This window comes from Bombyx mori, chromosome 3, assembly GCF_030269925.1.
Source record: "Bombyx mori chromosome 3, ASM3026992v2".
Taxonomy (NCBI): Eukaryota; Metazoa; Arthropoda; class Insecta; order Lepidoptera; family Bombycidae; genus Bombyx; species Bombyx mori.
In genome coordinates, this window is record NC_085109.1 from 14862731 (window position 1) to 14888082 (window position 25352).

A 25352-nucleotide genomic window follows, 5' to 3' on the forward strand; every position below is an offset into this window, starting at 1 on the left:
CGGTACATCCGTGGTATTTGTACACTGTAAGCTAGTTACCGACCAATGTATTGTTAGCTTAGAGGTGCTTAAGTTAATTGAATTAAACTACTTAATTGACTAAATAATAATGCTATAATGTAAATGGGAAAATTTGTAAAAATTGTAGAATATAAGAACTAAGACAAACAAAAAGAAATAAAACTAAGGATTAAACAGACTTACACTCACTCTGCGATCCACCCTGCAGGCGCCCGCCGCGGCCGGCCACTCGTAGTGTGCATAAAGAAATTAACAAAAGGAAAACAAATCTACTAAAGTACAATGGACTTACCACTGACGGCTCGGTCCAATCTATGTGTATCTAAATTTTAACCTATTTAATCTAATAAGTAATAAACTAATAATATGGTGTAAATAAAATAAAAATAAATGAAAATCAAATTGAAATTAACTTAAAAGAAAGAAAAGGAACTATTAACAGTTTTGTACATGTATGCGTCGAGAGCGCAATCGCCCCGACACGATACCAATGCACCTGCAAGATTCCACCCCAGCTTATAAGTAAGGTGGGGATAGAATTCCGACAGCTACATAAAATTAATTTAAATCTATAATCTACAAACAACCACTATCAGCCAGCAACGGCGGGAAACCTACGGTGTGTTCGTACTAATTATCAAAGAGAAAATTACTAAAAAATTATTATATACTATAAAGGTGGATTATACTATTAATGGCCACTTACAAAGGTCGGTCAGTTCGCCAATATGGAGGCATAAAAATTGAATTTGTATTTACAAAATTAAAATATTACAAGTATGGAGGGTATATTTAAATTAACTTAGCTTTAAAGAAATGAATCTGCCACAGTGGCGCTAGTTGTGATTAAAGTGAAATTATAATAATTAATATCAAAATATCAAAATCAAAATTAATTTAATTAAATAATACTATAGAAAAAGAATAAAAAATTATAAATTAAACAATAAGGAATAAGAAAAACTACTATACACTACTAAATCTAAGAACAAACTATTACGGGTTCCCGACGTTGCCGTGGTCCACCACCGTAAATCGGCTTACGCGGGTTTAGTAACAGCCCCTCCTAACCCCGAAGGGTAGGGGAGGACTGGGAACGGACACAGATGGCCAGACTCGAAGGCGCTAACGTAACTCGGTTTTTATTCTTAGAATAAAATGAGTACGCAGCTTTTCCAGGCTGAACGACAACTACCCGCAATTAACCAATGTTAGGAAAGAAAGTGTCGAACAACTCACCTGGTCCCGGGTCCTGCGTTACGTTGCTCGGAACGTCTCCGCGCCGAAACAACACCGCTAGATAGAACACTCGCACTTTGGGCACACACTGACTGCACAGCACAACACAGCAAGGGGCCACTTAGCCTGGTGTCCCGGGCATCGCAGTGCTCTCAGCTTGAAATTCACTAATACTTTGGTCAGCTATTGGCGCATTTCCTACTAACACTAGCAGATATTATTATTTCCGACGTTTTGAATCCATTAGTTTTCGTCGCTACGTGGATATTATAGATGGTGCTCAAGAAAATCGAAAAAAAAACTACAACGAACATTGAGCTGAGATTTTTTCGTTCAAGTAGTCAATGAAAATTTATGTATCATTTCGTTTTATATTTATCAATACATAACGTCACTGGGACGAAATTATACACACCGACAATTGTGGTATATTTTTGTATAAAATACCACCAAAATATCATTATGAATGTATATACCGCTGTCTACCTTGAGATGTTTTTTTTTATTGCTTAGATGGTGGACGACCTTACAGCCCACCTGGTGTTAAGTGGTTACCGGAGTGCATAGATATCTACAACGTAAATGCGCCACCCACTTTGAGATATAAGTTCTAAGGTCTCAATATATAGGTAGTTACATGTCAGGCTCAAGCTTCAAAAACATAGATACTACTGCTTCTCGTATTGTTTTTTTTTTTGCTCTGGTAGGCAGGTTACCGTGTGTTACATGCAGCCCAGCCGCTGACTACCGCTATTTTCGCTTTAAAAGTTTTAATTATGATCAAAATTACATTAGCGTTATTTCTCATCTCTATAGCTTTAAAATTTGGACGCAGCAAAATCAATTTAAAACTTTGGGGACGAAAACTTTTGCTAATATTGGATTGATTTAAAAAATTGGAGTAGCACGGACTATTGTTTTTGATAATGAGCTGGGTAATTCAGAAACTACGAAACATGTTTGCGATGGGGCTCTCACTCTCTTAAAACAATCAATAGACTTGTTGATAATTTGTAAGTAAACCCACGGACCATTAAGCACACTGTTATTTGTTTTTATTTAACCTCCATTACCCGGCTTCCGTTAATTACCTTGGTAAAACCCAGTCTTCAAATTATCCAAACAAAAGGTCCTATCTTTTCATCCAGGTCTAAACTATGTTTTTCCATCTCATACGAATATGTTCAGCAATTTTCGTGCAACAAACATGCGGATTTTAAAACTGTAATGTTAGTGTAGCGTAAATATATCTTTTTTAATTGATGAGCACCAGTGGTGCTTTTTTCTGAACTGTTGTTGAACTGTTGTACATTTGTATTCAGACCGTAGTAAAATAAGTGCTTATCGTTGCCGCCGCTGCCTATTTCCCGAATCCTGATTACGCAGGAGCTAGTCACCGTTAACGCCACACGTCAACCGTCTACACGTCAACACGTCGTTACGGATCTACCAAATCCAATAACTCTTGCATTAGACGCCATCAACTCTAAGACTAGTAGTAGGCTTTGTGAACCCGGTAACCACACTCATCGAACTCGGCAAAGAGTTCGACGTGCAACCTAACCTAAACATCAGCCCGCTGAGTTTCTAGCCGGATCTTCTCAGCGGGTCGCGATTCCGTTCCGGTAGTAGATTCGTTCGCGTAGCAGCCACTCTTAAGTTGTTAGGTCTCCACTGGAGGCGCTCGAGCAGCTATTAGCTAATCCCACCCCTCCTGGCTGAGCCTTTGCTCGCACCCACCTGTCCTAGTGAAACTGGACTGGACTAGTAATCCCTCAATCATAAAAAAAAGATAAGAGCTAGATGAAAATATAACTAGGCCTCATGTCATAACATATATTTATGTTATATTATGTAATATATTTAGTTCTCCTCTGCTCTTCTTTAGGTCTACCCGTCTTAAGCCCATTACTGCAATAACAAAGATGATAATTCCTTATTACTGGTGCTACGGAGGCTTGTAAGCCAGCGCGTGTAAGTGTTATGACCTCGCCTACTTCTGCTGCGAAGTAGCAATGTACTCTGGCTTGAAGAGCGAGCAGCCTTTGTAATATAAAACTGACACTTAGAACTCATGTCTCATTGTCGGTTAGTGGTGTTGGGGTGGTGGACGGCATTGAAGTCTGCATTGAAATAGCGGCTGCTAGAGTGGTCAAACAATATGTTGGCTTATAACACATTCTACAACCATTTACAACTCGTGGTACGAAGAGGCTCGACTGAGTCCCTAGCGTTCTGATGCGGTGGATCGGCCATGGTTCGTCTGCTCTCGGTGGGAAAGTACAAGTAGTAATATTTAGAAATGATTATTCTTAGGCATTCAAGTTATTCTTGTACAGTAAGCTTAGATATATGTATAAGCACAATATTCTTATATAAATAACTTACCTTTTCTTTATAACGCGCACCCAAATTTGTCAAATATAAAATCATGGTTCCGAAAGCCAAGAACAAAAACACCAAAAAATTTAATACAAAAAAACCGACATTAACCATTATCCGGCTTACTGTCAATCGTGTTGAAACCGCACAAAAACCGGATAAGATCCGAATAAAGCCGGATATAACGAGTTCTCGGTACACAAAGGAGTTCCGATTACTCGATTATCCGACCGATTCTGACAATCGTTCCTTTCATTGTCCGTTCCTGAAGTGGGTAGCCTTTTCGATTTGGCAGCGTAATATATTATTCAAGTTCACCTATCTAGATTAAGAAAGATCATTTTCTAAGTTTACATGCGTTCGTTGCGTACCTCGCTTACGTAAGGTGATTGTTGCTTTAATAAGTTTCTCCTTCTTCTAAGCTTTATACGAATAAAAGACCTGAAATTTCTCATGTTTATTCATCTAGTTCGCTGTAAACGTTTTGAGCGCGTATGTCTCGGTGAAGATTGTACTTGTCGGTAACTACTACGATAACTATACGCAAGCCGTAACCTCATAGAAGGGGTCGGCTTTACTTAAATAGTTTGGGTATGGTTTAGTTTAATAGAATATTGAGACAGCAACTAGGGTATTGCAAGTGGTAATATGATTTCATAACTCAATTATGGTTGCAAAGTGTCATAATTTTTAAATTAATTTGAGATTCATTGTTGCATTTTGTTCTGATTCCATGGATCGTGCGAATTATTTTCTGATACCAACTATTGTATATAACTTAGTCTATATCTATACTAATATTATAAAGAGGAAAGATTTGTTTGTTTGTTTGTTTCGAATAGGCTCCGAAACTACTGGACCGATTTGAAAAATTCTTTTTCCATTAGAAGCCGACATTGTCCCTGATGAACATAGGCTACTTTTTTTTAATTTTTTTTTTTTTTTGGTTTAATGTTTTTTTTTAATGTTTCCGAAGCGAAGCGAGGGTGGGTCGCTAGTATTAATGAAGCTGTAACTGTTGTTAACCATGAACACGAAGTTCTGAATCCCGAAAGTATAGGTACTACGTTTTGCTAAGTCTACGTGGCCTAAAGGATAAGGCACCGGTGTTCGAATCCCGCCCGCGGCTACAATTTTTTCTAATGAAATATGTATTTAATATACCGTGATCTCATCCACCCAAATATTCAGGCAACTTACAACAATTTAACTCGCCAACCAACCCTTATTGGTTTCAAATCACTGCATAAAGTTTTACGTATCTCGCTCTACATGTAGAGCTATCTATTTAATCATGGCGGCTTCATTTGATGCTTTCTTAGTTTGATCATACAACAAAGGATAATTAATTCGTCCTTATGTTACCTCAACAACCTGTTCAATATATAATTTAATGAAAGTAAATAATTACTGGTGATACAAAGCTTTTAGTATATTCTATAATTTTATAAAATATATATTTTATGGTTTTCACGTGTACTAGACATAATAACAACCACTTTTATTCTTCAACTACTCGGAGAGTACCGAAGACGGAATACTATTTATTCTTTAAGCACCTACTCCTCGCGTCGTTTTTCTCATTACTGAGGGTCGAGACTCCCCCGCTGCATCAGTTTCTCCCATACGACTTCCCTCCATCTGCCGCGATCCTTTGCTTCATAAAGGGCATTATGGAAATTGATGCTCAGAGAAGATCGTATTTGGTCCGACCATCTCGTGGGACTGCGTTCTCTGGGACGTTTGCCATATACCTTTCCTGTCACCATCAGCTGTTCAAGATTGTGACCCTCTTTACAAGCAATATGTCCGAAGAATTCCAGCACCCCACGAAGGCATATAGTGGAAAGTCTGGCTTTGATATGAAGCTCTCTCAGAATAGACACGTTGGTGCGAAAGGCGGTCCATGGAATCTGTAGCATTTTTCTCCAACACCACATTTCAAAAGCGTCTATTCGGTCTCTGTCGGCCTTCTTCATTGTCCAGGTCTCCGCGCCATAATTGAATATGGAGAAAACTAGCGAACTCACCAATTTGGTTTTAGTTTTTCTGGTCTCTCCATATCTTATGCAGCTGGGACATTGCATTTTTGGCCATCCCTATACGTCTCCTTATCTCTTTTTCGCATGATCCTGTGTTATGAATCCCATGAATGTTAGACTCTAGGTAGACGAAGTCGCTCACGATGTCAAAGTTCAGCGTTCCCGTTAGTTCAAGGCTGTTGGTTCGATCTACAATCATCACTTTGGTTTTGCTGTGATTGACTTTTAGACCCAACAGCAAACTGATGTTCTCAATCCGAGCAAGGAGGTTTACCATCTCGATTTCACTTGCAGCAAGAAGTGTGATGTCATCTGCGTAGCGGAGGTTGGTTATTTTAGTGCCACCTATTGTGACTACACCCTCCCAACACGCGCCCGCCTGATTATGTACTCCCCATAGGCGTTAAAGAGAATAGGGGACAGGATACATCCCTGTCTTACCCCTTTACCGAAACAAAAAAGCTCTGATGTGCAGTTCTCGACCTTTACCATTCCTTGATTGACCAGGTATAGAGAGCGGATGAGGGCAACGAGGCGTAGAGGTACTCCCAGTTCACTAGTCCATAGGTCCGACCACACAACACAGTCAAAGGCTTTACTGTAGTCGATAAAGCAAAAGATGGTGGGTGTGTTGAAGTCGTAGGCCTTTTCGATCAATTGGCGAATATTTAGAATTTGCTCACGGGTTCCTTTGCCCTTTACAAAACCCGCCTGTTCCTGTGGTATTTTTGCTTTAAGCACAAGAATATTGAAAGTAATTGAAAGGGCAGCACCGAGTCAAACTTACAAGCCTAGCTTAAAATCAATTAATACTCAACAAAACGAAACGCAAAAGCTCAAAAGCTTCCGCTATTAATACACATCCAAAAAAATCTCATATTGAAAGCGTTGCGTTTCGAAGCTTTGTTGTTTTATGAAATATTGTGAAAGGGTGGAAAACGAGTGTCAAATAAAAATCGTCATTTTTGATGTTTCTTTTCGATCCAGCTTTCTGTTTTTTAACATTTCGTTCATTTACTGATGACTTTTTATGTTTCAAATCTTTCGGAGTGTACTTTTGGTGGTGGGTTGTGTCCTGATTTGGTCAGCGCCGTCTCCCCTATGTTCTAGATGCGGAGAAATCGGGCTACTACTAAAGCTGTCGTTGTTTAAATGAGATATCAGATGGGTAGACGACTCGTCTTATGTTAAGTGTTTACCGAGCCCATAGACATCAGTCACAACGTAAGCCACCCACTTTAAAACTCGAGGCTAGCATCTCAATTACATTATTTTTGTGGGTGTGTGTTGTTTTTCTTTTTATTGCCTTTGTAGGGAGACGAGCATACGGCCCATCTGATGGTAACTGGTTACCGTCGCTCATGGACGTCAGCAATGCCAGGGGCAGAGACAAGTCGCTGCCTACAGTCTCCAATGTGTTTTATAGCATAACAATATTTCTTCATCGTGGAAGCCATTGATCAATATGTGTTACGTACCTACATCATTAGAATAATTTGCACTTGAACTGATTTGAGCACTGGCTTATTCGCATTGCTCGATACCAGAACACCGAATGTGAAACATCTATATAGGTCACCACAACTCACCTACTGAGTGGTGAGTGGTCACCGTCATTCAAGACATTAGCAAAACCAGGGGCACTAGTAGCTGCTTGCCGCCGAAACTTAATTCAGTAAAAATAAATTGTTACATGTCTCTTAAGCTCCAGACTTCGTTCTCGAGTTTAAGTTTAATGAACTAAATGCTCATTACTCATCTCCGTAGCCGCATTATTCTCAACGATAAGACAACTTCACTTACTAAGTTCCGAAAGATTCCAGAACATATAAAGTCACAAATATCAAGTTGTACTGTCAGAATTGACAAGCATTTGATAGGATAGACAGAGCATATTTTATTTAATAGTATAGATTACAAAAATTTTTTTTATTGCCTAAGCAATGATCTCGTCCATCCATTTAGATGGCACAGCCCACTTGATGTTAAGTGGTTACTGGAGCCCATAGACATCTACAACGCAAATGCGCCACCCACCTCGAGACATAAGTTCTAAGGTCTCAGTATAGTTACAACGGCTGCCCCACCCTGCGAACTGAAACGCATTACTGCTTCACGGCAGAAATAGGCGAGGTGGTGGTACCTACCCGCGCAGACTCACAAAAGGTCCTACCACCAGTTGCATTAGTCACGATGGGTTCCTCGTGGTGCGGTCTCACTGTGGACGTTTTTCGGCTGATGAAGATGTTGTCTTCTCTAATTGAACGATATTAAGGCTATCACTAAGCTATCACTTTATTCTAGATAAGTAATTTAATTTAACTAGGTATGCCTGTGATATACGAGTTATTGTTCCTTTTCATAATTATTAAGTTAGGCCTATCCACTTTATCTTAATGCTGTCACCATCCGGTTCTGAAGCAAAATCCCCTGCCTGGGTTTTCTTGAGCACTATGACCAAAGCTGAGAGGTTTAGTGAGAGTCCTAACATTGGCTTTATCTCGAGGTTATGAGCGACTATGAGGACTCATCGCTGTTATATTTGTAATAAGCGGGTACTTATAAATCCCATACATACGGCTTATGAATTCGCTATTCTGCACCTAAGCCCGAGATCCTAAAAGTTGAAAAAGACTTTACCGAAATGACGAAATGTCTTTCGAGTGTACACCCTATATGCTAGTCAACCTAAAGGAGTAGAAAACCCATCACAACTGTCAAGGAGCGCTTACCCTCGTCTGCTTGGCAAAAAAACTTTACTCTGCGTAAAATTAAGCATTTCTAGCTACGAGAATATATGTGAAATATTGACGTCATGTTTGCTGTCCAATTTCGTATTAAAAAATTACATATATAGAAAACGATATGAAGACAATTATAATATGAAATTACTTGAACGCTCACTACCTAAATTTACACTTGCATAATATTGACAAATAATGTAAACTGTAATAATTTGTTATAAACACGTTCTTTTTAAATATTCGTGTATACATGATATGTGAATATGTATTTAAATATTATTAGAGTATCAAAATTAGCGTTGTTGCTATTTATATAGTAAATAATTGTGCAAGTTAAATAGATGTAGACATCGTTTATATGGTATAGTTTTTTGGTATGCACGTATCGGTAAATAAGTGAATTTGATACAACATGTGTGTAGTTCACTTTAAAGTGAATTATACACATGTTGTTAACTTTTTTAAAACTTCTATTCTCTTGCTAACCGATGCTGCTTCTGGTTTAGGGTTGGAACAGTAATTTTACAGTAAAATTCCAACTTCGACCTGTGTGGTCCCAGGGTGGTGCTATCTATATTTATGACTTTCAACACTTGTTGATTTCCTTTTCGAGATTGCTGCATTAAATTAACGCCTGGAAACAGACCTCAAACTCAACAGTTCTAGGTCCACAATCATAGAGAGGTCACACCGATAACGATCGAATCAAACTCATAATATTTTTATTTAAAACTAGCGACCCGCCCTCGCTTCGCTTCGGAAACATTAAATTTTATTATTAATAGCAGAGTCCCGCGATGTTACGCGCAGTTATTTTTGTACCGTGGGTGACACCGCGGAGCGAAGCTATTCTAAAAAAAGCCTAAGTTACTCTTTAGATCATCAGCTATCTATCAGTGAAAGTCTGGTCAAAATCGGTCCAGCCGTTCCAGAGATTAGCCGGAATAAACAGACAGATGGACAGACAAAAAAATTAAAAATATTATTTTGGTGTATATGTACCGTATATAAATGTTCTTATGCACGTAGTAAAAAGCGGTTATTTCAATGTTACAAACAGACACTCCAATTTTATTTATATGTATATATATAATCAAACATTTTGACATTCATTTTCCGTAGAAAACTGAGCTGATGACAGGAGTTGGTGAAATGTTTTCAGATCTGGATACTACGAAATAGGCTGCGGGAGAATTAAGTTTAACTTTCTTGTAAAAGCCGCTGCACTTTTCTGCTAAAAATATATATTGAAACAGTATTAGTAACAGTGAAACTGGTCGGCGCTCACTACATATACTCTCCTCCAAATAATGAATACCTTTATTATAAGTATTTATAACTCACACCCCACGCTGACCCAGACTTCTCACTTCTCGTCACATCTTCTTCAATAGAATTTTTCAATTTCCGTTGCTTGCGACACTAAATAGGTAAACGATCGAATGGCCCAGCTAATGCTAAGTGGTTGAGAGGCCCATAGATCTCAAAGTGTGAATGACCACCAATCTGAGACATTAAGTGAAGGCTTAATCTTATTGTGTCAAGGATGTCCTACTCTTCGAACCAGAACCCAAGTCTGTTTCGCGACAAAAATAGAATGGTGATACCTACCCGTCCTTGGTTACAATTCGCCCTGACATCCGTCAAAACTAGTGAATATGAAGTAGTTACCGTTCTTTGACATTAACTGCCCGGGAACTGATCTGTTGCTGATACTATTTTCATGTAGGTTTGAGGTCACATAAGTACAACATTTCTTTTGGACCCCGTTGAATTGTGGTCTTCCTGGTGTGTAAATATCGCTCACATTTCTGACCTTTAAAAAATCAATAAGCCAATAAAACCCTTTCCCGTATAATTTATAATCTTTGATTTGGCGTTATGATAAAAATGTCTCCGTCATTCTCTTTACAAAATTCATCCTGTCCATAATATTAGTTGTAAGGCGAATGGACACAACAATCTTTGGACTTAGTCGCGGGTAGCCTTTGACTAATCCAGGGCAGAAATGAGTAGGGTGATAGTTCCTATCTGTAGGGGCTTACTATAAGCTCTGGTAGTTGCAGCTTGAACTCTCAATTGTACATATTAGCTAGACGAGTCCAGTTAATCGGAAAGCCAGCTTAAAATCGATTGCATAATTTATACTGAAAAAACAAACTAGAAGAAATTAAATAGATTCATAAAAAGTCTTACCTCGCGCAGAGACTTTGAAAGGTCTGCCTTAACACGCTCATTTGGAGTAGGAAGAGTAACTTGAAGACACTTCTCTTCAAGGTTCTCTAGGATTTGATTGAAGACTTTAGGCTTACGTAATTTTTCCAATACGTATTCGATGTCATCTTTTTTATTTGGATAGAATACAACTACAGACAGTCCTTCTTCTTGTAACTCAAATTCGAAGACCTACAAAGTTAAAGTTTAGTTTCAAGCTTTCCCTAGCTTGTTGGTGAATTTGAGCGTGGTCATTTAAGATGATCAACGTTATTTTTTAACTACTCTGATTCGATGGGGCATTTTTTTCTCTTTTTTATTGATTGTAATTTACAGGGCCACTTGGAATATCAAAAAAACATATTAGTAAGCTCTTTTATCATGAAGAACTAACATGGTCCATAGAATAATAATTATTATACTTAAAGCTTACCTGGGCATCAATTTCCTCAACTTGAGCGTATTTGATAGAATCTTTTAATGTGAAGGCGGGGATTTTAAATTTTTTGCCATTCTCTGAATTGAACAATAAATAATTTGGCTGCGTAATGTCTAGCTTGAGGGCATATTTTAACTGAAATAAAAAAAACAAGATATTAAAAAGAATAAAGCTATACGTTTAAAACATTTCTTGAAAGTGTGAAAAATTATTGGAATCAATTTGTGGAAAATATGATACAATCCGTATCATTGTAAAATAATATACTTATGCTACTTAGTAATAACATACTACTATACTTATAGGTGGTGTACTACTCTAAAATTATATAAATGCGACAGTGATTTTGTCTGTTGGTTTGTTACCATTATTCGTCATAACAATCAATTGATCAACATAAAATTTTAAATACGCGTTGTCATAGTTGAAATAAAACTTGTATTCCCTAGGGATAAATGTGTTTCCTTTCGGAGGCAGTCTCTTTCGGTGTTGTCACGAGGTGACTTGATGAGGACGAGGCCGCGCTGCGCTACCAGCACTCTAGCGGACTGCTCAGGAGTAGCATCATAAGAGTGACAGGCTGGTGATGTATCTTGTCCTGACCTGGTAGGCTTAATCGAACTCAGTGGGGTATCCTGGGCCACCCTAAGGACGGGTTGACGGGTTGCTGTACCTACCGAGACAGCCGACGTTCCAGAACCTTCCTATCACCTCGACAGGTCGTTTGGTGGCGCCAGTCACCGTCGTCGCCCTAGATACGTCCTTACAAATCCATGAAATCCAATAACCCTTGCATTAGACGCCTTTAGCTTTAACACTAGGAGTAGAGACCCTGGTAACCGTACTCGTCGAACTTGGCAAAGAGTTCGACGTACAACCTAACCTAAATATTAGCCCGTTGAGTTTCTCGCCTGATCTTCTCAGTGAGTCGTGATTCCGATCAGGTAGTAGATTCATTCGCGAAGCAGCTACTCTTGAGCTGTTAGGACTAATTTGGAGGCGCTCGGGCAGCTGTTAGCAAATCTCGCACCTTCTGGCTGAGCCCTTGCTCGCCCACCTGTCCCTGTGGAACTGGAAAGGCCTCCGGGCCCCCAGTAAACCCTCAATCATAAAAAAGGTCCTTTGGCCGGACGTTCTTGGGGTAAGCCACGTGTCAGGTTGCAGTGTTGACCGCGGCAAACCCCGACCCCACCCGGGTTCAGACGTCGGGGGATCGGAAGCTGGGACGAAAATGCTAGGGAGTCGTTTAGTGGACGTTAAGTTCAACACTGTGGATCTTCTAGTCCCACATACTCTGTGCGCCCTCTAAGCGGGGGGAACTCTTAGGAGGTTCAGCCCGGCCCAGAAACAAAAAAGATACTGTTTCGTACTGAAACAGATTTTTCTTGTTTCATATATTTTATTAGTTTCGAGTATTAGGTAATGAATATATTACATCTTCAAGACAACCCAAGTCTTAATCTAAGCGCAGTAAGGTTCGATCTGGCCTGTAGACGGCCGATTAGCCAACCCGAAGCTTGCTGAGCAACCTCTCCAAGCCTACGAGCAGAGATCGCCGTCGCATAGAATACATAACACACGCGTTCCGTGGCATGCATTAATTATTACAAAAACAAAAATTATCCAACGCAAGTCACGCGTAAACATAGAACCAGTGACAATATATTCATCGTGTACCAGTCAAGGGACAGACGGTCCCACCTCCGAAAACGACGCTGAACCCAGGGAGCGCGAGGCAGCGGAAGGAAGGTGAATCGGTAAGTCTTCAGGCACTTATTTCATTCCTTACTGTACAGATACATTTTCTACATTGATTTTAGAAGTTAGTACGTAATAGTTTATTTTTATGTCATAAATAAAGAAGTCTTTCGATTCGCCAAGGGGAGCTGAAGAGACTGCTGAAAATTGGGGATGATAAAAATAACAAACTCTTATAGATACTTACGATAATCTCATAGGTACTGACAAATATCAAACCACCTTTACTATCGATTTCTGAGCTTGATATTAGTTTATTGAAGCCCCTTGACCCTTGCCGTTTGATCTGTAAATAGAAAACTAGCCATGATCAGTCTCACCTTGATCGGACATATTGTAATTCGCGTAACAACGGTCTCCGAAGCACGTCAAAGCGGCTATCCCAATGATGCCGAGACGCACTATATTAAGAATAAAGACGCAATTTACGTTGGTGTGTCTGTGAAGTTCGGTAGCCACGTCACACCAATTCTAAGTACATTATTAAAACTAAAACTTCCAGACAGCGGTCCAATACACTAACCTCGTAATTGATGTCATTAGCAGCTTCTTTAGCGTCATCGAAGTCAACCGTTCCAGTCTCTTCGGAAAAAGACTCGACTACTGCAGTAAATTTCTTACAGAATGGCTCGTCGTCATCAGCGTATACTTTCCCGAAGTACTGAGGAGTACCAGTTCTTTTGTTCTCTTTCAAGAATCGATCATATGCTGAGGGGAATGCTCTGTAGACCTAAAATTTAATTTCATGATATATTGTTTATTTAGTAAGGTCGTACTACGGTCAAAAATGTGAATGAAAAAGGTACCTCATTTACGTCCTTTAGATTAAGAAGATCCAATAGCTGGGTGTGCGTAGATCCTTTGGCAAAAGGTACAAGCTCTCCAAGGCCACTCAGCAAAGGAGGAATTGAGGTGACAAATTTTTTTCCAGGATTATCGCGAACATGTTTCTTCAGACAAAGTTAAAATATCATTAATGTAATCTTCTTTTCCATGTCAAATGCTTATGTAAAAATATAATTAAATGAAAAATAATAATAAAATGACAAGAAGAAGGTAATCAGACATAGAGTAGAAGTCTTAACCGCGTTGAAATCAAAATTGTGGATATTTCTTACGTTTTCGTTTGCCGTAAAACAGACAAAACTTTTTTTACGAAATAGTGGAAATTTACAAATTTTTGTGGTTATAGATCCCTTGCGGAAATAGCGGACATTTTCTCTTTAGTCTCAAACAAAACAGACCGCATGCTGATTGCTTTGCGAGAATATCTATATGCTGAACTGGTCCTATTTGGTATAAAAGAAAACTGTTTTAAATTTCATATTTGCAAAGTTACATTTACAACATGGGCACATTTACAATTTTCTTGTAACTAAGTTAGCCCCTAACGTTCACAAAAATATACCCCAAAGTTTTACTCACATATAACGCATCTAGTGAAATAGATTGAGTAGCCAACGCTAGACGATTATCAATGTCAAGCTGAACTGAGCTTAACTCTGTTGAACAAAAATAATTTCATTACAATCTCTCGTATGGCTCCGGGTTCAAAAGAGACAACAATCCTGACAGTAAATAATATTATACAAATATCAGGGAGAGTTGCATTAGTTTTGTTAAATCACATTATGATTCGCTTTCTGATGTTGATCTAGAATAGCATCACCCCACATCATTGCGTGAATGGCAAAGGAATCCACCGGAGAATGGGCAACACGGTTTTCTTAGTACAATACTGACAAATCGGTATTTCGTAGTGGTAAAGGATAATGTAATCTGTTCAGCAGGTAACACTATCTTGCCTTCTTCTGCGGCGAACGAGTCAAGATATCTAACAAGAAGGATACGGCAACTATTGTGCAATACGTTTGAGACTTTGGTAAGAACTTGTTCTATCTAGGACTTTGGTTCACCCGCCCATGTGCGCAATAAAAATATCAATATTTACGAGAATTTAAAATGAAAATCTAGAAGAAGTTATGGTTAGTTAAGACAAACCCGGCGACGTCAAGCATGTCGGGGTTGTGTTGTGTGTCTCTATGGCTAACTTCGGGCTCATACCAGGTCTTCCACTATCACCAAAAGAACACTAATACGATGAAATTCAATCGTTCGATACCAATCGTGCACAACTACAATATGAATCATAAGCACACAATCGAAACAAGTTCAATAGACAACAGCATTTGATTACCTTTACCAGTCACAAGTGACAATATTACACAAGTTCCTATTACTCTGAACATCGTGACAAGTCGAACGAAACTCAGTCTGTGTAATCTGTAGTTTGACTTTTATTCTAAACAGAATTATTTTAAATATATTTTTTTTACTTTAGGGTTCGTTATTTAAAAAAAAAATGCGAAAAGCCAATTATTAGGGAGATTGATTACTGCCGCTAATATACATCGGCAACCCTAGACACAATCAGGGCGCTAATTACTGCAGGTTGAGGATGGAGCGTATTGGCAGAGTATTGGCCAGAGCATTGGGCTTCAGTCTTTGTACCTGGAGCTTTTCTAAGCTATCGCCTCTCTTTGTGGCAATTTATCATAATATCTTAATAATATATTATTACTACATTTTGGAAAAGCCAGCTACTTCCGTTACAACCAGAAAAGATCGGTTAAATACCATGTCACAATGGATGCAACATACGAGTCCGTTTTAAAATAGTATGGTATAAATATATAGTTTATCCACAACCTGCCTACAAAGAATATTGCGGTATTTTGGTCATGTTGCACGCTGGGATACAGCAGTTTGGAACGGCTTGTAGTAACCGATTAAAATCGAGGGAAAACGACCTAGGGGTAGAGGTCCCAAACAATGGTCGGACCAAATAGCGGAGGAACCGAAAATACCTGTCAGCGACGCACTCCACCAAGCTACAGAACTGGGTCGATGGACACAGCTGGTTCACGGAATCGGACGAAGACCGATTGAAGAGAGAGAGAGTAGTAACTCAGATAGGTCATTAAATAATAATTATTACCGCAGAACCCACTAATTTATCTATTTAGGTGTGTAATAAATTCGCAATTACTTAAAGACTCGAATAAAAGCCGAACAAGCCCTCATTAAATTACTTTAATTCTTATTCAGTATCTTAACAATATAAAACAACTTCATTTCAATAAGCTATAAAAACAAGTTATTCGATAAAACTCAATTTTTTTTTATGAAGACACTAATAAGGTGACGATTAATCGTTATATTATGCATTTATAATTCTAAGATAAACATATTTTTTTTAAATAGGTCGCATTTATGTTGAAAATTAATCGCTTAGGTTTACGTGCTTCATTTTTTTTTAAATAAATATAGTAGTAAAGAAAAAAGCAGTTGACGTGGCCATCACTATAACACGCCGGTCATCGTTCTCGTCGAACCCATCGCTTGCGACGAAGGGCTCGGCGAGTAAATTAACCCATAGACACAGCCCACTGAGTTTCTCGCCGGATCTTCTCAGTGGGTCGCGTTTCCGATCCGGTGGTAGATTTTGCGAAGCACGGCTCTGGCTAGGGTTCGTGCTAGCAACGTCATCAGGTTTGAGCCGCGTGAGCTCACCTACTAGTTAAGGTTACGCTGATATGGTCTCTCTAGACCATCAACTTAGGTAGAAAAAAGAAAAAGAAAAGTATAACACGCCCGGTGCATTAGTATCGAGCGATGTGTCCTGTGTCTGTCCCAATGTACCCATCGGGCATTTACCAATATTTCTTCTGCACGTTCGTACTTAACATGCATTTACGAATTAGTTCCACGATGCCTAGATTTTACGACGCCACGATTTTATTGCTTCTATGGGTGGACGAGCTCACGACCCACCTGGTGTTAAGTGGTTACCGGAGCTCATAGACATCTATAACGTAAATGCCGCCACCTAACTAGCTCTTCCGAAAATTCATTTACAATCATTTTTTCTAGGAAATAAGGTATTTTTTTCAGCTGCTTCGCGAATGAATCTACTACCGGATCGGAATCAGATCCGGGGTGAAACTCAGCGAGCTGATGCATGGGTTAAATTGCACGTCGTACTCTTTGTCGAGTTCGACGAGTACAGTTACCGGGGTCCCTAAGCCTGCTCCTAGTGTTAGAGCTGAAGGTGTCTAATGCTGAGGCTATTGGATCTGATGGATACGTAAGGACGTGGGAAACAAGGTCATGATTATGATCAGAAATAAGTAGTTACCGAAACACATAGACACTTGGCTTTCAAAATGCCGCTTTCTATTTTAGCTCTAGACATTTTGCTCATTGTTAAGAATTGTCACTGTTTTGGTGCAGCTATGTCGACATTCATGGCGGGAGACAGTGACACTAATGGATTGAAAACATTGAAGTTTAAATTACAATGTTTGTTATACCCTTGAAAATGGAGCGTCTAATTGCTTCGCGACAGAAATAGTCAGGACGATAACAATAATTACTGATTCTATTTATATTCCCGAATAAGATGTTGTGTTCGAATGTGTTGATAACATAATAACACGTCAGAGATAATATTAAATTTATTGTCTGACACGTAATAGAATTAAAAACATTAGTAATATATGTATATAAATAATGTATGTTCATTGTTGGCTAGTTTAAATTCCTTTAACAAAAAAAAAACTATAAAACCTATCAGCATTTTATGGCAGCTGTTATTTCAATTGCCTACGCTAATTTGTGGTAATCTTTCGACTCTAAGTAGAATGAAACGTGTATTAAAAGTCGAAAATTACTTTGTATAGATACAACACTTCGCGGGAAGAAATGCTCAAATTCAAATTCAAATTCAAAATCATTTATTTCAACTTAGATGTCAGTATAACACACTTGTTGAATGTGAAAATATAATAATTATAAAGCCAGAGTCCTGAGAAGAACCGGCGAAACAAAATCAGCGGGGTTTTTTTGTTTGTTTTTTCTCAAGTTTTTTTTTTATACTTAAAAATATTTACAAATAAACGAAAAACAAGTCAAAAAATACAATTAAAATGCAAATAAAGTGCTCGCTCTGCGTCTTTCTTTTCATTTCCCAGGTCTTCTTCTAATTCGGTTGGGTCGTTTCTTCCCACAGGCTTTCTGCGTTGTCTGTCTTAATAATTATGTAGTTTTATTGAGTACGTTTGACAACAGGCACGTGTTTGACGGTGATAGTGATGCCATTCAATTTAGTCTTAAACTTAAATAGCTACTTTTTATTTTATTATAAAGACTAGCTTTTGCCCGCGACTCCGTCCTCGTGGAATAGTTACTTTGGCATAACGCTAAATTTTACCCCCACTTCATTTACTTAGAAAGTGAAAATACATTTGAATTATAGAATGTTATTTAAACCCCCTATTTTGAAACATTATTTATTGCTGCTCCACTTGTATTGGTCTTACCATGATGTCATATAATCTATAGCCTTCCTCAATAAATGGGCTATCTAACACTGAAATAATTTTTCAAATCGGACCAGTATAGTTCCTGAGATTAGCGCGTTCAAACAAACAAACTCTTCAGCTTTATAATGTTAGTATAGATTATCAAAATCTATTAATGAAATACGAGAGCAAAAAACATAAACCCCAAAGCGCGCAAGAGAATTAAGGGCTTTCATTTTTAGGACAGTTAAGAATACAAAGTTGCCAAGTGAATTCACCAGTTTTGTGATTACCAGATAGTGATTACCCTATCTTTGAATACAAAATCAAAAATATAGTAAAACGAATTGTCTTTATTACGTAATGGTATTAGGGAATGTTATGTGTGACGGTATAACATTGTGGAAGTAATTCGTGAATATTTTGTCAGGGGAAAAATTAAATATGAATGCACGAAATATTTTATCCCAGTCAACTCTCACACCATATAATAATATGGTTCATAAGGACCAAGACTACAAGAAAAAAAACTTTCACACTCGAACCCAGAAACTGCATGTTCGATTTCACGTATCAGCACCGGCTCTTCCTCAAGATTTCCTTCATTATTGAGGATCGTAACCCTTTTGATGCAGTTAATTTCATATTTATTCGAGAGAAAGTCAAACGAATTCTTAAATTCAGATAATTTTTTAATTAAGACCAATAATTAAGCAGCATCAGCGGGACTAAGCTTTAGTACGATCACCTTCAACTAAAAACCCAGTCATTTATAATCCAAATAACACATGTAGGAAATAAATTAGCGAGGGCCAAGTAACGACCATCAATTACCCGTAAATGATGCTCAAAATGTGCTGGTGCGATGAGAACGCTATCTGCCAGCCTTCGAGCTGAACGCGAGCAGGTCCGGACCGTAGTGCAGGTTACAAGAATTTAGATTTGCCTCGATTTTATTTTGTTCGTCCAGTTGTGATCCCTCGTGAAGTAGTTACTGAAGCTATTGGCTTCACAAAGTGGATACCACCGCCCAGTATGAAGTGGAAATTATAATAGTTTTCTAATTCGCCATCTATCAGTAATCAAACTAACCAATTGTTACGCGCTGGGGTTCGGGATAAAGTTTCACCAAAGTACAACTTAAAAACTGTATTCAACACTTAAAACACTTAAACACTTTAAAACTCTCAATTCGCTTGTTCCGTTTCGCTTCAGGTGATCCGTTCGCTGTTTCGCTTCGAGTTCCGATTACTGACTGACTGCGCGCCATCTCTGAAACGTCTTTATAGCCGATACTACATCCCTAGAATTATCGAGAATATTCTTCACATCTCTAGTCGTCGTTTCCGCTATCTGTCAATAGATGGCGTTGTAATTCTCGAGCATTCTGGATCCTTCGATATTCGTTCGACTATTCGGCGATAGATGGCGTTACTCTTACCGGCGTAACACAATAATAAAATTAGTAAATAATTACGCACGAAGCAGATGGGGCAGAGATATTCCTGTTGCCCGATGTATTTGAACGTTCGTATTTATAGAAGGCTAATTGTCACTGCGGTTGAAATTATTGATTAGTTTAATGTTGGTTTATCCGTGTTTTTGTTCAAGTAAAGTTTTTGCAATAGTAGTGCCAGAAGGTAACGCGTGACTCGTTTTAAGAAACATTTTTTGGAACGAAGTTCCTTATGGGACGATGCGGAGGGGTACCCTAACCGGGAAAGAACGTCCGTAACGTAAGATTTTTATTAGTAACTAGCTTTTGCCCGCTACTTCGTCCGCGTGGCATAACGCTCAATTTTACCCGCCTCTCCATTTACGTAGAAAGTGAAAATATTTTTGAATAATAGAGTATTAAGGAGCTATTTAAGGTACCAAAATTATGCTTTTTAACCGACTCCAAAAGAGGAAGTTATCAATTCGACCATAATTTTTTATCTATCTATGGTCTCCGATTTCTCGAGAATGCTTGAACCGATTCTAATAATTCTTTTGGAACGAAGTTTCTTATGGGACGATGCGGAGGGCTACCCTAACCGGGAAAAAACGTCCGTAACGTAAATTTTTTATTAGTAATGCACACAGTGTACGACTTAACTTAACGTAACTTAACATAACGTACAAAAATAACATATTTTTTTATCATTCATTGACCACGATCTCAGAGCGTTCGTTTGGGCAATACACGAAATCTTATGTAAGCAACCCTGAATGAAGTGTACCACAATAAGTTCGCACGTTACCGAATGACCGTGGGCTGTTGTGAAACCTCCAGATTTATTTTCTTTATACCTCGAATAGAACTTAAAATTAACATTTTTATAGGAACTTCGTTCATATCCGGTGTCCCACGACACCACACATCTTTTTTAATACATTAACATCAGCAGCGGATATACACTTCTAGACGATTATATGTACAAATTGATACATTGGTAGTGCTGACAATGATAATGTCAATAACAAGGTAGGCTAACATTCACATATGGCTATCAGGAGTCTACTACAGTTCTTATCTTGAACCACACCCCAAAGGTCCAGTAAAAAAATAAGGGTAAAATGTGGATAAAATAATAGGGCCTGGGTGGTTGCGTTCATTACCTCTCTCCCCTCTCCCCTCGAGCCCCATAGGCCGCTTTATCTAAACTTTCGCTAAGTACAATTTCGCTCTCATTTTTCGCGCTATCATTTATGTAATAATTTTTTCCCTGATAATAACCCCCAAGTTTCTTGTTACATTCTTAATTAATTTTTTTCGTCGCCGGCTGCGGGGTGCAATTATGAAGTATAAATTTAAAGAAGTCGAGCTATAATAGAGTCTTTGATGGTGAATTAATAAGCTTTTTTTGTAACAAAGGATTTGATAAGTAAGATTTTTAACAGATAAAGTAAGCAATTGAGGTATTTAACTGATTTTCTCTTGGGACAATACAAGTAACAATATAAACATAAAATCAAAGAAATTGTGATCTGAATCAATACATACTTTTTAATCAAAAGGACTACTTCTTTAGATTGAATACAAAATATATACTAAAAATTACACACAAAGTATATTAAAATAAATTAAAGTGAATTATTGCATGTAACAACTTAGCATTAAGATAAGCCTCGAACACCGCATTTTTACTGGTGGTAGGACCTCTTGTGAGTCCGCGCGGGTGGGTACCACCACCCTGCCTATTTCTGCCGTGAAGCAGTAATGCGTTTCGGTTTGAAGGGTGGGGCAGCCGTCGTTACTATACTTGAGACCTTAGAACTTGTATCTCAAGGTGGGTGGCGCATTTACGTTGTGGATGTCTATGGGCTCCAGTAACCACTTAACATCAGGTGGGCTGTGAGCTCGTCCACCCATCTAAGCAATAAAAAAAAAAAAAAAAAAAAAAAAACAAGTTCATCTTAAGCACATAAATAAAAATAAAGCTTTGGTTGTTCAAAAATAAAGCTTTGAAAATTTCTGTTCAGTTCTGTAAATTTCTTCTACCGTCGTTTAGTATTATCAACCTAGGGGACATCCCTATTTATTGGATTATCTCGTTTACAAGATATTTACGTTTTGTCCACAGCCCTTGAAGCCGTCCCTTTCAAAGGCGCAACTAATTCGGGACCCTTGTAAAAGAAGCTTTTGAGCTCTTAAAGCGAGCGTAAAGATGAAAATTTTCTACTTTTTTCAATTATAATCAAGGGTCACTTTGACATCTTGTTTTTCCAGAAAAATAATCAACTAGGCATAGAATAATAGAATGATTTAATAATGTTTACAGCTGCGCTTGTTTCAAAAATCTGGTATGGATTGAAGGATTTTCAATATTAATTAGTAGCCTCCGAGAAATATGAGCCATATGCTTGTGGCTTGTTCGAACTGTCGCACCTCTCGCTTCACAGATCACATATGGTCATCCGCATTTTCAAGAAATGGTAATCGTTTACCATCCTATGTAACGTAGTTTTGGAAGTGGTCACGGTTCATAGTCAATTAAAAATGGATGCTAACATGGTGATGGCAATGTAGTAGAGGCAAACTGGCTGTCACCGAACGTTTTAAAAAACCACCATTAAATATCCGACCTTCTTAGCTAAGAGAACTTCATGTAATTTTAAATTGGCCCTCGAGGTCCCCAGGGGACCATCTTCAGTCAGATTGTAGGACGTCGTCAGCAGAAAAGCTCTAAAGTATCAAATAAAAATAAGTTAAATACATAAAACTATATAAAAAAAATTATTGCTTACATGGGTGCACGAGCTCGCAGTTCTTCTGGTTTTTAGTGGTCACTGGAGCCCATAGACATCTACAACGTAAATGTGCCACCCACCTTGAGATATAAGTTCTAAGGTCTCGTTATAGTTACAACGGCTGCTTCACCATTCAAACCGAAACGCATCACTGCTTCACAGCAGAAATAGGCGGGATGGTGGTACCTACCCGTGCGGAGTCACAAGATGTCCTACCGCCAGGTTTACTATAAGGCGGCTTAAATAAAGCATTTTTAATTTTTTAATAACTTTAAATCAGCAAACGATCTACTTGCATCACAGCCACGATCGTTCAGCGATTAAGGCACAATCAGGGATGATAGTGTTTACGCAGGGCTATGAGTTACTTATCGAGAAACAGTAATACGCTGTGGTATTGAGATTGATACATTTATTTATTTATTTAACTTTATGCATAAGTATGTTTTTAATAAAAGATTGGTTTACTGGAAAAAGTTTACTATGGCAATGCTACTAGCATTTTGGGAGTATCATAGTGCTAATCTGATGAAAATTGCTTGAATAAAATAACAGCGTGAATCCAGAATTACTGTGTCAAACGACTATTTACCCATCAAACTGTAAGACGCAAACATATCCTGGATATACTGCACCCTTTCTTCGGGCAAGGGGCCGAGCCTCACGAAGTGTCTACATCTAGGAGGCACGCAGGGTGTGTTGGGCTTGACGGTCTGCAGATGATGGGAACAGACCGCGGCCCAAGGATGTTTTAAAGCTGAAGCCACCAAACAACTCCTTTTGGAATCTCTCAAGCCACGCCCGATCTCCACCCGGGGTCAGAACCCGGGTAAAGTAGGGAGGTTCCCACGGTTAACACTACAAGAAGACCCATCCTGAGGACGCCCAAGGTGACCCATGTATACCTGCATTCATTCAACAATACTCTGCCTCAAGCCAAAACACACTATCTCAACAGCGCTCTCCTACGGAAAGGGTTTTTCTTTTGATACATAAAAAATACGCCAACAAATAATTTGGCCGCTTTCAAAAGAATACGAATGACAGTAGATCGTATCAGGGGAGAAGCCATTAATAATGTTCAAAACATTGTTTGCTGAGGATCTCTGCGATTTACGTGGCCCCCACAGGCGAGGGCTGTGGAAGACGGAAAATATCCGAAGCTATTTTTTGCATAAAATATTTGCCAACCAAAATTTTGAATGGTTTTTGTAATACTGTATTTACGGGCCTTACTGTTGAGCCTCGGAAACGTTAAGTTTATTTCGTGAGTTAAGGAAATGTTTGCTAAAAATATCTCAATTGTTTTCATTTAGTATTGTCGCCATTAAGTTACTACGTGTACATGTTAGCCACATTTTCATTGGTGAGATTCATTAATAATATAATATTTTTAGATAATGTTACAATGACTTAAGAACTAATATCTGAACTCCAGTCTTCTGTGTTTCCCTCCCTACCTATCTCTCCCATGGTTCTTACCAACATTCAAAGTTAAAACTCAATTTTATTGTTGCATTGTGCTTAGAATTACAGATAATGGTGGTAAATATCGATTTCAGGTGACTCACACCATACTCTGACGGGCTATTGAACTCAATCATTGAATCATATTATAAAATTGCCTTTATATGGCATCCAAGTGGACTATTAAAGCCATTACACAAGGTCCCTCGAGAAGCGGCACGGTCCGGTCGGGTCCGATTTAAACCGGATTAATCCGGTTTATACTTGTCTCGTAAATCTGCCCACGTTTATTACACAGGTTTAATGAAGATCTTTTGGTTATGAAATTATTTTTGAGGATTAATTTTTGATTGGTCGGTTTATTTTTATGTGAGGCGGTTTCGGCTGGAGTGTCTAGAGAGAAGTGACTCAGTGCTACATTTCAAAATAGAATTTCCTTATGAAAACGTAAAGCTTAATTTTACCTGTGCAGATACGTTTAAAAATTATGAGACAATGGAGACCATTGTAGTGAAATACATGATATATTACTCTGTGTTTAAAAGTGATCAAATTAGATATTTTCTAGTCACGCATTCTAATTACTCTATAGACATAAATACTAGGATCGACTAATGCGAACAGTACAATTAATGTCTTTTTTTTCTTACCTGTTTTTGTAATTGAATTACGCGGCTACTTGCATAAACTACTTTGACTAAAAATCTTCAAAGATATTTTTTTTTAAGATTACATTATTTATCTATTATTTCTAAAATATGAAAGTTCATATATTTTTGCTGTTTGCTATAATTAATCGCTGTAGTAGTGGTTTGTGGTAAGTCAGCTACCGGCCCTCTGAGTGTAGCTAAACAGCTGTATTGTGTGGATCAAAGGACGAGTTTCATTTTCTTAAATATATATCAATTATAAAACTCACATGAACGTTTTTTTGCACAGGATCAATTGGCGCTATTAATGTTTTCATTTGATTTTTTAGTCCTGTCATAGCGACTGCTACATAAGTAATCCTTTTAACCTCACAAAATGTATCTAACCAACTGATTACAAAAGCGCTACCGACCAAATAAAAATCAAATCGCTTCGTTAAGCAAATTTACATATTGTTTCGTCTTTATTTCAATACCCGTGCTAGCACGTGACTTCTCTCTTTGAATTCAGCTTACAGCTCGAAAGCTTTTTGGGATCTACTCCTAAAAAAGAACTACAGCAAAGCTTAAAGAAACTATACATCAATTTTTAAAATTTTCCAAAATGCTCGTCACGTCTTTTGTAGAGAAATCGAAAAAATATTACACGTTAAAACCAGTTAATTTTCTCCGCAACTCAATCGTTGGTAGTCTAAGGTGCTATTCCAACTACTAACGGAGCAGGAGCGGTAGGTGAGCTCAGGGGCTGAACCTGCGAGATTTAGGAAATTTCTAAAAAGATCTACGAAAAGCTCATTTTT

At 38.3% G+C, this 25352-nt stretch overlaps 2 protein-coding genes across 2 annotated transcripts in view; one reads left to right on the plus strand and one right to left on the minus strand.

Annotated features, from left to right (window-relative positions):
- LOC101738846 (uncharacterized) overlaps positions 1-25352 on the plus strand; it is a 474148-nt gene that overhangs the window by 431528 nt on the left and 17268 nt on the right. The window lies entirely within an intron of this gene.
- serpin-25 (serine protease inhibitor 25) lies at positions 9538-15088 on the minus strand. Its single transcript, NM_001146245.1, has 9 exons — positions 15037-15088; positions 14265-14341; positions 13646-13789; positions 13363-13569; positions 13027-13125; positions 11076-11216; positions 10625-10834; positions 10100-10244; positions 9538-9662 (listed from the first exon to the last, which is right to left on the minus strand). Exons 1-9 carry the CDS (start codon positions 15086-15088, stop codon positions 9538-9540), a joined length of 1200 nt encoding a protein of 399 aa, NP_001139717.1.

Excerpts from the sequence above, each read along its gene's own strand:
- serpin-25 (NM_001146245.1), bottom strand. The coding sequence starts at position 15,088 with ATGTTCAGAGTAATAGGAACTTGTGTAATATTGTCACTTGTGACTGGT. Across the intron at positions 13,570-13,645 it reads ATCTAAAGGACGTAAATGAG|GTCTACAGAGCATTCCCCTC; the intron begins GTACCTTTTTCA and ends ATTAAATTTTAG. Across the intron at positions 9,663-10,099 it reads GCAGTTAATGTCAAAGAACG|CAGAAAAGTGCAGCGGCTTT; the intron begins GTAACTACTTCA and ends ATATATTTTTAG.